This window comes from Erpetoichthys calabaricus, chromosome 8, assembly GCF_900747795.2.
Source record: "Erpetoichthys calabaricus chromosome 8, fErpCal1.3, whole genome shotgun sequence".
NCBI classification, from domain to species: Eukaryota; Metazoa; Chordata; class Cladistia; order Polypteriformes; family Polypteridae; genus Erpetoichthys; species Erpetoichthys calabaricus.
The window spans coordinates 23058654-23073373 of record NC_041401.2 but is presented as its reverse complement, the minus strand read 5'-3'; the positions used below and the strand labels follow the sequence as shown (position 1 = coordinate 23073373).

Below are 14720 nucleotides of genomic sequence, written 5' to 3'. Positions count from 1 at the left end.
GATCGTACAAATGCCCAAAATGATACCTAACTTCAAGCTTGTGCAGGATGAGTTTATTGTTGAACAAACGTCTGAACTGTCCAGCAAAAGAGCAGCTTCTCAAAGCCAGACCAGCGAGTAGATGGATGGTACTAGCATGGGGAAAGCAGGAGAAGGAAACTGTGTGAAATTCATCCATCCATCCATTTTCCAACCCGCTGAATCCGAACACAGGGTCACGAGGGTCTGCTGGAGCCAATCCCAGCCAACACAGGGCACAAGGCAGTTCAGTTAATACAAATAAGTGCATCAAAGGTGGATCTCCAGTGACCTTAAATATTCCTTCTTTAGCTAACAGGAGTTCAGTAGCCATCATCATTCCATCCAATTTGAGGCCAAACTCAGACATACTGCACTCTGCACCTTTGCTTGGAAATCTTAAAAACTTGAAAACTGAGGGCAACCATGAGATGTACAATACCTGTCCTGCAGCTTCCAGAGCTTCCTTATCTTGGTTTGCAAAACCCGTCAGCATTTTGGCTTGGAAAGCCCCAGATAACCCAATGAAGGGCAAGAAGCAGAGCACCAGTAAACTTAACTTCCAGCTGAAGTAAAAGGCAATTATTATGGAGGCTCCAACGTTTGTCAATGAATTTACAATCATTCCGATCTGTGTGCCAGTGGCCTGTGGGGGGGAAAGAAAATTATAGGCCTTTTAGGAAAGAGCCCAGCAGTGATGTTTCATTTTCAATATCAAGTTACAAACATTTTAATGAACTAAATTAACTAGCGGGCTCAATAGCCAGTACTGGCCGCTTAGTGTAGGCCTGCTCAAATGCCACTTTGTTCTCATTGCTAAACTCTCCACCTCCTTCCCACCAAAACCTCTTACGTCTGCCTTATACTTGACACATCCACACCGGTCACAAGGGTGCGCTTGGAGAAAATGACAGTAGACATTGCATGTGGTGGGTTTGCACAGTGCACCTCACACAGAATGTCCCTTGTCTAAGCCGTGATGCTGCAATGGTGAATTTCGAGGAGGTACTGGTGGTAAATGTAATCCTATACAGCTTAAGTGGGTGTCAGAATAACACTGGTCTACAAAAAAATATTTTTTGTTTGCTTCTGGGAACTTCAGAGCATCTCTTTATTAAGTTTTTGACACTGATTTCATATATGAAATTGGAATTAAGCTAGCAGTCCGGTTTTTGAAATACACATCATTGACATTTTGACACAATATAACATATCAACACGATATCTGGAGTTTAGACTTTGTCCCACCAAAATTGTTTTGATGTGTTTATTCTGAAAACAAACCAGAAGACGATACCAGAGACACTTTAAAACATGTTTATGTCAATTTACCTCAGTGTGCTCAAAAATGTAGGATGTACTCGCTTTTGTGCTTGTACTGCACATCCATCTCTCTTTGCAAGAACCAACAGTAGTCACCCATCATGCTAGGAGTGAATTTTTCCCGATATCAGTTTTCCATCACCTTTATATCTTGATGAAATCTTTCCCCATGCTCATCTCTGACAATCGCTTAGATTTGGTGGAAAAAAAGTCGAGATGAGAATGTAAAAAATGCATCTTCAGTGACATTCTGTCTCCCGTAAGCTGATATACTTTCAGCAGGTTCTCCACAAGCTCAGTATAATTCTCTGCTCTGTGACTGTCAAGAAAATTCTGGACAACCTGCACGAATGAGGGTGCTGATTCAGTTGGCTTCAGTTTCCTTTTGAACTCATCATCAAGCATCAGTTCACGGATTTCAGGGCCAACAAAAACACCTTCCCTAATTTTGGCTTCACTTTTCTCGAGACCTAACTTATTTCTTAAATGCTGAAATGCATCGCCTTTACTGTCCAGTCACCCTAGTTGTCCAAGACCTGGAACATCATAACTAAAAAATGGGACGTGCTGGACGAAAACGGTTTTCAGATTTGGAGTCAGCAAGTGAAATTTATTAAAGTACAGGTGAAAGAATCCCAGTAGCAAAATGCTTGTTGACCAGTGTAATGAACGAAGAACTGAATATGATGTAACAGGTCATCATTAAGGTGCAAGAAAGACATGCACAAATCGTTGAAGTGAATCTCCTCATCGTGTACACCACCTCGACCCTTTTTTTCCTCCAGGAACAAATAAAGGGCTCCTTTGATATCCATCCATCCATTATTCAACCCGCTATATCCTAACTACATGGTCACGGGAGTCTGCTGGAGCCAATCCCAGCCAATACAGTGCGCAAGGCAGGAAACAAATGTCGGGCAGGGCACCAGCCCATCGCGGACACACCAAGCACACACTAGGGACAGTTTCAGATATCCAAAGCACCTAACCTGCATGTCTTTGGACTGTGGGAGGAAACCGGAGCACCCGGAGGAAACCCACGCAGATACAGGGAGAACATGCAAACTGCACACAGGGAGGACCCGGGAAGCAAACCCAGGTCTCGTTACTGCGAGGCAGCAGCGCTACCACTGCACCACCCACTCCTTTGACATTTTCTTTTCAAATGTCTCTGTGCAGCAGAGCGATCGAAATGTGGTGCCTGTTTCTTGCGCCTTGGAATCTTGTATTCATTGTGGTAATGCAAAATGCTCTGTATCCAAATAATGCAATATGGGGGCACTAGAGGCATGCCAACACGCTGACTGGTCGAATGTGGGGGGGTTGGGGGGTGGGTTATTTAGTTGGGTTTTTTACAGCAAATTGTATCATCGCATTGCAAAATTACTACGACTGCATGGCTTTTGACACGCATCTGGAAAGTTATCAGATTCGTTATCATGTTGCACCCGGAGCGCCATTCACAGATAACAATGCAATTTAACTGGCCTAATGCTTGAAGCTGTCACTAGGAGACCACCTGCTTGTTCAGTTTTCTGCCGTGACATTTAAATCTGCACTTTGAAAGCAAGAGCACTATCATCTATCTATCTATCTATCTATCTATCTATCTATCTATCTATCTATCTATCTATCTATCTATCTATCTATCTATCTATCTATCTATCTATCTATCTATCTATCTATCTATCTATCTATCTATCTATCTATCTATCTATCTATCTATCTGAGTATCAGCACATGCTATTTCATGGTGGTGAACCTTGAACAATTACAATTTGGAGATACTTACCCCTTGGACCTGAGAGGCATCTGTGGCAAGTCTGGTAGTCAAAGCTCCTGGGCAGTTTTTGGGGTCATCAAACCAGCTCACTTCCTGGTTCATCATGGCCTGAAATCCCATCTTCCGGAGCCTTCGAGTAAGCAGCTCACCAGACTTTCCAAAGGTGTAACCCTGCAAAGCACCCAGAAATTTTTTATTTTAGAAAGAAAAAACAAAGGTGATTCACCAATAAAAAGTCAAAATATCAATCATCATGTTGAGGCCTAGTCTCCACTGGCTTGTCACAACACTAATTGCCCACTCTTCCTCCCAGCTCCAGCTTCAAACATTTTGTGATGGAGGATGATGTTTTTATATCTTCTTAAGGCTCATCTGACGTGGAGCTGGAGACTCCATTAGTCCTAAATTACGTGGTGTTTCTGCTGTCGCTTTGACAAGATTAACCAAGTCTCTGAATTCCATCCCTATATTATTACCTAAGTTCACTAATGTCATGATTGGGGCTGAATTATGGGTCTTATAGTTTTTTCTCTAGTAGACACCATATTGCATAATTGTAGTTAGGGTCACATTCCAGGTTTCTAGAGGCGTGGTCTTCAGGGATGTGACCATCAGAAGAACAGAATAAAAGGTCAGTGGTTGCACTAAGCTTTATCTGATCTGCAGATAAATCCTTTAAAACTGTTATAGAAATTCTCTCTTTGTTATTGAGTTTTGTCTCTTGCCTGAATTTTGATTGTGATTCTGCTCTCGTCTGGGTTTTGGTCACTTTGTTTATTTTTATTTGTTTTGTTTTACCTTTTGCACACATTTCCTGATTAGACTAAAAAAATTGCTATCTGTTTCCTGACAAGCTAGGATGACTAAGAAACTGGGAAACATTCAATAAGTATCAATAAATAATATGGTCATTGTCAGGTTCCCCTTATAGAAGAGGTGAATGGTAAAAAACAGTGCCTCTAGCATCCAGTTGCACTATTATGTTCTTCTTTTCGGGTTTCATGGGACACCAACAACCTTTCAATGTCTGATGGCCAGATTGCTTAGGCTGATTAGCAGAATATTGATGACTTTTTCATTTATTCATTTGCTTGCGACGAACATCTGAACTAATTTGAAACATTCAACCGATTGTTAAAAAAGATGGAATGCATTTTAAAACAGTTAATTGTACGTTAAGAATGAAATCGCCATATCTTTAAAATATGATATGTGAAAAATCAGGAAAATTAATGTTAGTATCAGTTACAAACATGTAGCTTTGAAATGTGCATCCACTACTTTGATGCTTGGATGATCAGAGTGTGGCAAAGCAGTGTGATCTGCATTTCTAAGATACTGTATTTGAAACTTTTAAAATGGAAATATTTCTTACAGTTTGTAAAGGGAGTATATAAATTAAACACTTGATATGAATTTAACTCAACTAGATCATACTTTACTCTAAATATTTGTATTACTACTTCAAAATGTTAGAATTATATGCTTGTATGAAAGTGCCGCCTGAAGCGATTGCCTCATCCCTTCTTCCCACATGCCTGTACTAGTCAGTCAGTCAGTCATTCACACTGTAGAAGATAGCCCGGCTACAGACAGACACACAGACCCAGAATGTCCAGAACACACACTTTTATTTATTTAAACTGTCCCGCACACAATACCATGCTCCAATACCCAACTCCACTCAGTCCTTTCTTCTACCACTTCCACTCCTCACTCGCAACCTCATCTTCTGCCTCCCGACTCCAGCACCTGAATGGAGTGAGGTGACCTCCTTTATAGGGCACCCGGAAGTGCTCCAGGTGTTCCATGAGTAACATCCGGCAGCACTTCCGGGTGTGGCGGAATTGCTGCATAGGAACCCCACTTCTCTTCCAGCAGCACTTCCGGGTGTGACAGAAGTGCTGTATGTCCAGACTCTGGAGCTGTCCAGGTGCCCCCTGGTGATGACCATGGACCCCCAGCAGGTTGAGCTTCTACGCTCCAAATCCGTGGCCCCGATGTAAACCCAGGGGGCTGCCCTCTCATGTCCCGGGGGAGGTACTCCTGGTAGTGCGTCCATTCCCCAGGTCTTCTCATATAAAGGGCGTCCCGTACGGGCAGGATCCCTGGCTGTCCATCACAACACCCACAAGCCAAGCACACACTAGGGAACGTAGAAAATAAACATGTTATTTGTTATCTCCTATTCATCAAAGTAATTTAGTAAAACTTTTTAGAATGTGTGGCAGGTGGCCGGGTGTGGTCCGCAGCCGCCTGCCTTTGTAAGGAGCCGCCTCCCTGCAATCAAGGCTGGAGTCGGGTGAGGAGGTGGACAAGGTCAGAGGAGGCGGCAGGAGAGGCCCTGAGTGTGTTGTGTGAAGGAAAGAGAGACGGCCAGTGAAGAGCCGGGGACTGTGAGAGACTGTGGGGGTTTGTTGGTGTGGTGCACTTAGACTTGTAAATAATAGTGACTTGTATAATAAACGTGTGGTGATGGTCGGAAACGTGTCTGCCTGTCTGTGTCCGGGAACACCCTTTCACAAATATGATTTTTTTTCTTGGAACTAAGAGTTAGACATTACCTGAGAGGGTCAGATACGCTTACTGTGAACAGCAAAGTCAGGTTCACAAATTGCTGCAACAAGGGCAAAACTAGACATTGACTAATTAAGTGACTAAAATTTAGTTTTAGTTTGTTTTGTTTTTAGTTGAGATTTTTAATGGGCATCTAAGTAGACCAGAGCTAATGAAATGAGCGAGTTCTTCAGCAGATTTGACTCATTCCTGTCAGTTCAGTCCTCGCCCAACACTGCTAGCTTCTCTGTGCAAGCTGAGGAGTTTCTGGAGTCCAAACTGCCATCTGCACCCCACACATCCATTCCCTACAATGACATCACATCATTGGTCTCCAGCCCCCCTCCACTTCCTGGATTATCTGTTTCTGCTGATCAAGTGAGGAGAGTGTTGGGGAAACTCTGTATAAACAAGGCTACAGGGCCAGAAGGAATCAGCCCAAGGGTGTTGGAAACATGTGCTGGCCAGCTCGTCAGGGTTCTTCAGTATTTGTTCTCCCTTTCCCTGAATTTGTAGAATGTTCCCCAGCTGTGGAAAACATCTGATGCCAAAGAATGGGCATTTCAGTGATCCCAAGGACTTCAGACCAGTTGATTTTACTTTGTACATTATAAAGACCTTGGAGAGGTTGTGGAGGATGTTTTTATCTACAGAGCCTAATCCCGCTTGGACAAAGCTGGCACCACAGTCAGGATAATGTTCTTTGATTTTTCCTGTGCTTTTAACACCATTCTGCCTCATTGACAGAGGATAAAGTTCAAGCCTTTGCATCCCCCACAATCTCCTGGATCATGGACTACCAAACTAACAGACAGCAGTTTATGAGACAGGGTTTGTGTGTCAGAAATGGTGGTGTGTAATACTGAAGCACTTCAGGGAACTGTCCTGACTCCTTTCCTGTTTATCCACTACATAACCAACTGACTTCCAGCACAATACCAGCACTTGCCACCCGCAGAAATATTCAGATGACTCCTCCATCACACGTTGATTTTTTTAATGGATTCAAGGCAGAGTACATGAAGATTGTGGAGGACTTCGTCTTGTGGTGCAGGGACAACAACCTGCAACTCATCAGCAAAACTAAAGTGCTGTTGGTGGACAGACATGCCAAGAAAATTCTGAACATTCACCAGGGTGCGCTCCAGCTCCCCCAATCGGGGGAGATTGTGGAAGTGGTGATGAGCTATGGGGGATTAACATGAACAACAAATTGGACTGGTCTCCCAGCACAGTGGCGCTGGGCAAAAACCAGAGCAGACTGGACTTCATAAGGAGTCTCAGGTCTTTTGATGTGTGTAGGAAGCTGCTGGAAATGTTCTGTCAGTCCATAGTAGCCAGTGTTGTTGTCTGCACTCCAGTTTCCTGGGGAAGAAACTTGAGCTCAGATGAAACACAACACCTGATTAAACTTATTAGGGAATTCTGCTCCATCACAGGAAGAACTATGGGCACACTGGAAGCTGTTGTGAAAAAGAGGATGGTGGCAAAATTGGATGCCATCATGAAAATTCCTCTCCAGGAGGTGTACTAAGAAGCACCTCTGGGGGTCTTTTCTGCCAACTGCTTTCAGGCAATTCAATGCATCCACCCAATATACTCATTAAATTAATTAATTGATTGATTGATTGTGGCTACATTATTTGTCCTGTAGTGTGTATTCTTGTCGCTCTATTATATAAAATAATCCTGGGACAAAACAAGACTTTTTGAAGAGACTTTTTGGAAGCAAGTCCTGCGAGATGGAGACTATTGCCATGAGATTCTTTCAAGTCATGTCCTACTTACAACCATTTTCAAACAAGATGTGATGGACTATGCAATGGGACAAGATTAGTTGTATTAAAAATTAGTTGAACAATTCTAACGTGTAAAATTTTAACAGGTGACAAGAAAGGTAGTGTAGTACATCTTAACATTAGACACCAAAGGAGATCTTGATATGCCATTCGTATTAAAACGTTTACAGTTTTCCGTTAGAATAGCTTTTGCTATGACAATTAACAAATCACAGACAAACATTCCAAAAAGTCGGTTTATTTATTAGATTGAAAGAAATGATATTCACTCACGGGCAGCTATACGTTGCGTTGTCATGATGTAAATCCAAACACAGAATCAAAATTCAAAGCATTCTTAAAGAAAAGTTAATTCCAAATATTGTTTTAACTGAAGTTTTAAAGGTAAAGTGAAAATAATGCATATGTAACAATTCCCATGAAAATAACAATCTCTTTAATTGTATAGGCGGTTAACCAAACCCAGGGGTGGGCGAGCGAAGCGAGCAGGGGGCAGAGACCCCTAATTTTTTATATTTCTGCTGCTGTATGACATTTGAATTTCCCCATGTGATTAATAAAGCTTATCTAATCTAATCAAATCTAACCTAAAGTCTTCCATACATTTGGTTTGTCTGAAGGCAGCAATGCACCACTACAGCCGTGATAAATTCCAACAATAAAGTCATCGGTCTGAAACAAGAAATCAAGTTTTTTAACAACTGGCACAGTATCTGAAAACTAAAAGATGTGCTAATTACCTGCAAAAATTGTGTGACAAAGGACATTCCAGCAACCACGGTGAAAAGGACACAAATTCCATTAATCTGCCTTGTTTGCTCATCAAGATTCGGGATTGAAAATGTCTGTTGAACAAGACAGAACAGAAGAAGAAGCTCAACCCTTCAGCCTGCTGAGACCAGTGATATTAACAATCCAGAAGTGTTTTCCTGTCTTACCCCAAGGATCTGACTAAATAAAATAGCATAAACTGGGTTGACGGCACCATTTGCTGCTGCTGCTAACGTTCCAAATAACATATACAGCCACTCGGGTGAATTGTATTTCAAAATGCGGATCACCGAGGCAGGATGTTCTTTTTCTTCATCTGCTGAGCTCTTAGTTTTCTGCAATAAATAAATAAAAATTTAAAAATCAGGGTAAGAAAAACATTGTTCCCAGCAACATCTCATAGATGTGCATATTTAGATAAATAGCGATGTTACACTGGCCCTGTGCACGACATTGGGACTGTGGTAGACTGGCATGCACTTACATAGCCAGCCTGCTTGAAGAGAGCACCAGAGAGCACCAGAGAGTCACTTTCCAGGCTAAGCTGAAGTAATACCACCCCAGAACGAGAGGGGGCGCTGCTGCTAACAAACTTGTCTCCTTCTTCCCTCACAATGGGGGGAAACCACCCCTTGAGGGTGGTGAACTGAAAGAATTCCTTCTGGTCCACAGCCTACAAAAGCAGAGTGGCCATAGAGGATACATAGCCGTCTTGACTGAAGAACTGAACAGCGCACTTGGCCTATTCTCAGAGTGCTGATTGGCACCAGCAGTTCTGCCCACTGTGCCAGCTTAGAGTTCAGGCATAACCTTTGAATAGCACAATGGAGATGCCTACCTTCTCTGTCTGTTCATTGCTCACTGTGTTATCAATAAAACTGGTGTCAGTGTTTCCAGAAATGGTAGCAGGAAATATGTTTGAAAGCTGAGATCTAGATCGTGCTCGAATGGAATTCCTGCAAAGAGAATAAAATAACACATTAGCTAAGTTCTCCATTATAACTTGTATTAAAGGCATACATTTTATTTAACATATCTTAATTCCTTTCACCAGGATGTAAAGCTGAAAAGTGACAGTAACATTTTACTGTGATGATTCTGAGACTAAGAACCTGCCCTGGTAGCTGGAAGGTTACTGGTTCAAATCCCATTACTGCAAGAAGGGATCCTACTCCGCTGGACTCTTGAGCAAAGCCCTTAACCTGAAAATTACTCCAGGGGTGCTGTACAATGGCTGACCCTGCGCTATGCATGACATTATTGGTGCGATCATACAAAGCTCAGCACATGCGGCCTCGGAACTAGCTGAGTATTGGGTAAAAACACAGTCAGTGCAATTCAAACTCTTAGGGTACCAAACATTTTTTGCTTGAATTTGGGTCTTTCAGTTCTAAACTCTTTTGACTCCTTTATAAAATTCTCTTCTCTCAGAGTAGTCTTTGGAGGTGTGAAGGTGACCGAGAAGTGGGAGTGGGACAGAGTGCTGTTAATGTGTGTGTGGTAGTGTGACTTGCCATCAATGTTCTTACAATTCAGCGTTGTATTCTCAGACTGACTGAACTTCAATAACTAATAAGAAGAATGAGAGAACAGTGCCAGGTTTTTGTTGTCCTGTGACTGTGTTCAAAAAAGAAAGCCTTTCCTGTACATCCTGTCCAGTTTCCTGACTGACATTCAGCTATAAATACAGCAGATTAATTCAGAGTCCTTAATCAAGAGTGATTTTTCCTTCCCCACAGACTCATATGTCTTCCATGGCTTATTGAAACCTTTCTTCAAGTTGCCTACACAAGTACACTGTGCTGGACAACCTGGGATTTAGAAATTATAATAGTGGAAGAGGAAATATGAACATACAAAATTATATTAACAGCAGATTTAGACAAATAAAATATCAAGAAATACACTCTGAGACTCATTGTAATGCACAATAATTATTATTGATTTTATTGTTTAGAACTTGGGAATGACTTGAATTTATTTTATTTTCCCAGTTTATTATTTATGCAATGCAAATTATGGTTCTGTGGTAAAACACATTTGGGGTCCATGGCAGTCCATGAGTTTTGTTTAAAAACAGTGCGCTCAGACTCCAGACGGGTGTAGGTGCACAGGGTAACATGGAGGAGCGGCCCCATGGTGTTAATGGGGAAATTGGCAGTCCTTGTGCAGAGGTGTGCGGCTTGGCCAATTTTCTCATTACTGCTCTGGGGTGAGCAATTAGACACTGTGGCGGGGTGCCCCTTTGACGTATGTTCCGGGGTAGAAACCATGGGCTGCTCAATACCTCCTCCAGGATGCTTGGTGGCAGCATCCCTGGCTGACGGTGGTGCCTCAGCTTCCCGCAGGGCTCCATGGGAGATGGAGTTCTCCACAGCCCTGTTGGGATCTGGGGTGGCCGCCAGGGGGCACTGCATGAATCCCTGAGCCCAGCTGGAGGAGTCTTCAGCCCCACCCAGATGTGCAACCGGAAACAGGTGATCAAGCACCTGGAGAACTTCCAGGTGGACTATAAAAGGGGTCAGCAACCACCACTCAGTGGCCAGAGTCAGGAATAGGAGGATGAAGCTTGACGGGAGGAGTGGTGGTGCCAGAAGGGAGTGTTGTGTTTTTACTTGTGCTATTTTGGACTGTATTGTGCCTGTGGGGTTCACTGGGAAGACGTGCCCCACAGGTGAAGAAAATAAAAGTTCTGTTTGTGTTTTTACACATGTCTCCGTGTGAGTCTGTGCCAGGTCAGGCGCAACATCGCGCCGTTTTATAACACCTAAACTCACATAAAATGAGCCTGAAAATTACAGAGAGAGAACAGAGACTGGAAGAGGAAGAATAAGAAAAGTTTGGAGGTTAAAGGAAAGAAAGAAAAGAAAAGCAGGGTTGTAACAGAACTGCTGCAGCAGCATGGAGGTAAGTGGCAAGGGATGGCCCCAGTGGGCTCCAAGTGGGCTCCTGCTGAAGGCTGAGAGATGGCGATGGGAGAAAGGAGCAAAGCTCACAGTCCTTGCAGACACCAAGAGGTTTATAGGATGTCAGAAGATGTCTCCTGCTGTAGAACGGAGAAACTAGATGAGCAACAGGGAAGCAGTTTGAGAGAATTAGAATATTAGAATAATGTAGATGACCACCGGCCATTCAGACAAATAAAGCTGGCCAGTTCTATCTATTCATTTCTTCTATTAGCACATTAGAACAATCTAGACAAGGACAGGCTTCCTCCCGCACTGGTGCTTTAACATACTGTGCTACAAAACAGTCACTGATTACTTCTAAAAATTCCTGCTCTTGTGCTCTGCTATTTGCAATATAATCCCAGTTAATATTTGGGTAGATAAAATCCCCCATGACTGTAATATCCCTCTTTAAACTTGCCTTTTTAATATTACTAAAACGATGTGTGGTGAAATTATTGTCTGGATTGTGCGATCTATAACACAAGCCTAAAACAAAACCTCTTTCTCTAATGTGTTCCAGACGAAGCCACATGTCCTCACTAAGATGGGGCTGATCGTCCATTTGACATAAATAGCAACCCCACCTCCTTTTCTGCTCTTTCTGTCCTTCCTAAAAAGGTGTACCCTTCTACGTTATACTTATCCATTTCTTTATTATTTAGCCAGGTTTCTGTTACTGCTTGTGGACACCAGGGTGTGCTCCAACTCCCCAAACACCCAACATGAGCACAAGGTAAAAGCCCAAAGTGTTTTATTTGTGGGAAACTCTTTAAAACAAGCATTTCCCATCACCACAGCCAAACATATACGCAATAATAATAGCACAATTAAGCAACTTTTTTCTTCCTTTTTTTTAATTTCACTGCCTCCTCCATTCCTTCTTGCAAGAGTTGTCCACCTTCCTCATGACTCTGGCTTGTCCAGATGTGAGATATGTGAGGCAGGCAGCTCTTTAAACATGCTTCCCACGTGTTGCAGGCAGCTCCTTTTATCTAATTCCTGGGAGTGCTTTTGGTGACATGACGCTGCAACTCCGAAGCACTTCCGGTTGAGGTTAGAGCCCTACAGAGTAGGGACTCTCAAATCCCACAGCTCCCCCAGGTGGCCTCCATGTGACCCAACAAGGCTGTCCCTCAGGACTACAATACCCTGCATGCTTTGTAGGCACCCATGCAGGGATTTGCGCCTGAGCTTGCTGCCATCTAGCTTCCTGGGGGAGACAAAGCCCTGAGTAAGCTGTCTGCCCCTAGTCCTTCCACCTCAACGGCATCCCGGCTAGGTAAGAACACAGGCTGTCCCTCAACATGCTATAATATCATAATTATGCTCCACTATATACATCTCCAACTCACTTGTTTTATTTTTGATATTTCTAGCATTATAGTGTAGCAAAGTGTAATATGTTATTTATAATTTCGCTTTGTTTTAGTTATGGACTTCCCCAAAATTAGTTGATCCCTATAAATAGTTAATAGTACACTGACAATATAATCTGTCATAGTACGGGCGTTAATTAGCGTCACACCTCACAACCTGCATGCACCACGTTTTTTGCCTCTGCCACCAGAAGTGCAGTGGACACTGTGGGTGTAGGTTGTGGTTTCAGTTCTCATCAAGTTTTTCCTAATTTTTATTTCACTTATTTTGTATTAAAAATTTGTAATTGATTTAATTTATTATTTATTAGGCATCGTGGAGAAGCCGCTTATGTGACGCCCTATCTCTTTTTTTCCTTTTGTTTCGGAAAGGTATGCTATATATATATATTATTTATTTATTTATTTATTTTTGTTAAGAATATGTAATTATAAAATTAGGATTTTTTTTGTATAAATCTATGTGTATTGTAAATAGTTCTCTCTGGAAAATCTGAGTAATTTTTTTGTAAATAGTTTTATATGCAATGTGTTTGTATAAATAAAAGGGCAGAAGCGCGGTGGATGCTGTGGGCGCATAGGGGACAAGCCGCTTATGTGACACCTTATACCTTTTTTTCCTTTTGTTTTGGAAAGTTTCTTGGAGAGGAAAATAAAAGCTTCTGTTTTGACAATCATTTACAAGACGCAGACAAAGGCGGATTGCAGTTGGTTACAAAAGCAAGCTGTTTTTAATGTGTTACTCATTTTACATTCAGTTAGAATTTATTATTACTATGTATTTATTTTTTTCACCCTTGTTTGTTCCTTCATGTAAAGTTTTAAACCTGGCCTGTCCTAAACACCCTGGCCCTCATACCCAAGAAGATAATACCACAGCACATGAAAGATTTCATGGGTAGATCCTGAGAATGATTTTAACCTTGTTTTACTAGTAGATTATTTTAACCTTCACTATGGCACTTGTTTATGCTATGTATAGTTTATTTCTTTCTTCTAATAACACTTGCACTGTTTGCACCTGCCCTTGCTGTGTTGTGTGCCCTCATTGCCCAGTCCATCCTCAGTACATGACTATCTATGTCCTGGGTTCAAGGGAGTATGCCAGCTACAGCCAGTCTGGGCATCACAGGGTCACACGACCGTTGTTGTTACATCTGTGATATAACCGTTAATTCTGTATACATATGGCTGCAGCGTGGTTTGAGATTATCTGTAAGTTGAAAAAGAAATAATTACAAACTCTAGTGTTAGATTTTTAGTAGGCCAAGTGCTAGGTTTAATTTGTTTTTGATCAATTTTTGAACTTGACTCAGTTTGCGCGAGTCCTTTGGTTACTTATTATATTTTTGATCTTCCAGTTTTAACCTTTGACTGTCACTGACTTTGTTACTGGCACCTGTTTGTTATCTCCTGCACCCTTGTCACTCACACTTACTATGTTGAAATAACAAGCACATTTACAGAAATGGTGGCCTACCGCAAGCTGGCTGTGTAACTTCCTTTACTAAATCGCATACTTTGGTCTCTTGCCAATTCCACAAAATGTTCCTTGACTGCCTCTAAAGGAAAACATATAAAGAAAGCACTAAAATCACAAATAGTATCATAAAAGTAATATGCAATGAATAAAAATGTATAAATGAAGTTACTTTGGCTGGTTTTGTCCAGCATGGCAGTGCCACCTTCATTCTGTAATGTCACCAGAGTAAAATAAACTCCTTTCTTTTTTAAGAGCTGGTCATGTGTTCCTCGTTCTACAGCTTGTCCATGATCAAACCCAATAATGACATCAGCATTTCTGATTGTGGAAAGACGGTGGGCTATCGATATTGTGGTTCTGCCAGAACGAACCTAAAGAACATTCACATGAAAAGGTCGTTAGTTAACAATTCAAGAGGTAAATTTGAACATTTCAAGGGACACAATTATTTAATACATACAATTAATATTACTATTCTCTGGTACCGTGAATTGGTATAAACTGGTTTAGCAAATGGATGGTGCAAGGCACTAAATGTGCTTCTATGATTTCTTAGTTAACACTGACACAGGGAGACTTAACAAGATATCAGCATGTGGTGTAATCCAATCAAACTCTAACCATAGCCTGAATAAAGAAGTTAATTCAATGGGGCTAGTG

The 14720-nt window shown here is 41.9% G+C and overlaps 1 protein-coding gene and 1 long non-coding RNA gene across 2 annotated transcripts in view; one reads left to right on the top strand and one right to left on the bottom strand.

Annotated features, from left to right (window-relative positions):
• The window catches only part of LOC127528936 (uncharacterized), a 269154-nt gene that overhangs the window by 20349 nt on the left and 234085 nt on the right, over window positions 1–14720 (top strand). The window lies entirely within an intron of this gene.
• Window positions 1–14720, bottom strand: part of abcb11a (ATP-binding cassette, sub-family B (MDR/TAP), member 11a) — a 113785-nt gene that overhangs the window by 34257 nt on the left and 64808 nt on the right. The window contains exons 17-23 of the mRNA XM_028806350.2: window positions 14230–14431; window positions 14058–14139; window positions 9089–9206; window positions 8418–8585; window positions 8220–8324; window positions 3134–3295; window positions 461–664 (exon numbers count right to left, since the gene is read on the bottom strand). Of these exons, the coding sequence (XP_028662183.2) occupies window positions 461–664; window positions 3134–3295; window positions 8220–8324; window positions 8418–8585; window positions 9089–9206; window positions 14058–14139; window positions 14230–14431 (1041 nt within the window). The remainder of the gene's footprint in view (window positions 1–460; window positions 665–3133; window positions 3296–8219; window positions 8325–8417; window positions 8586–9088; window positions 9207–14057; window positions 14140–14229; window positions 14432–14720) is intronic.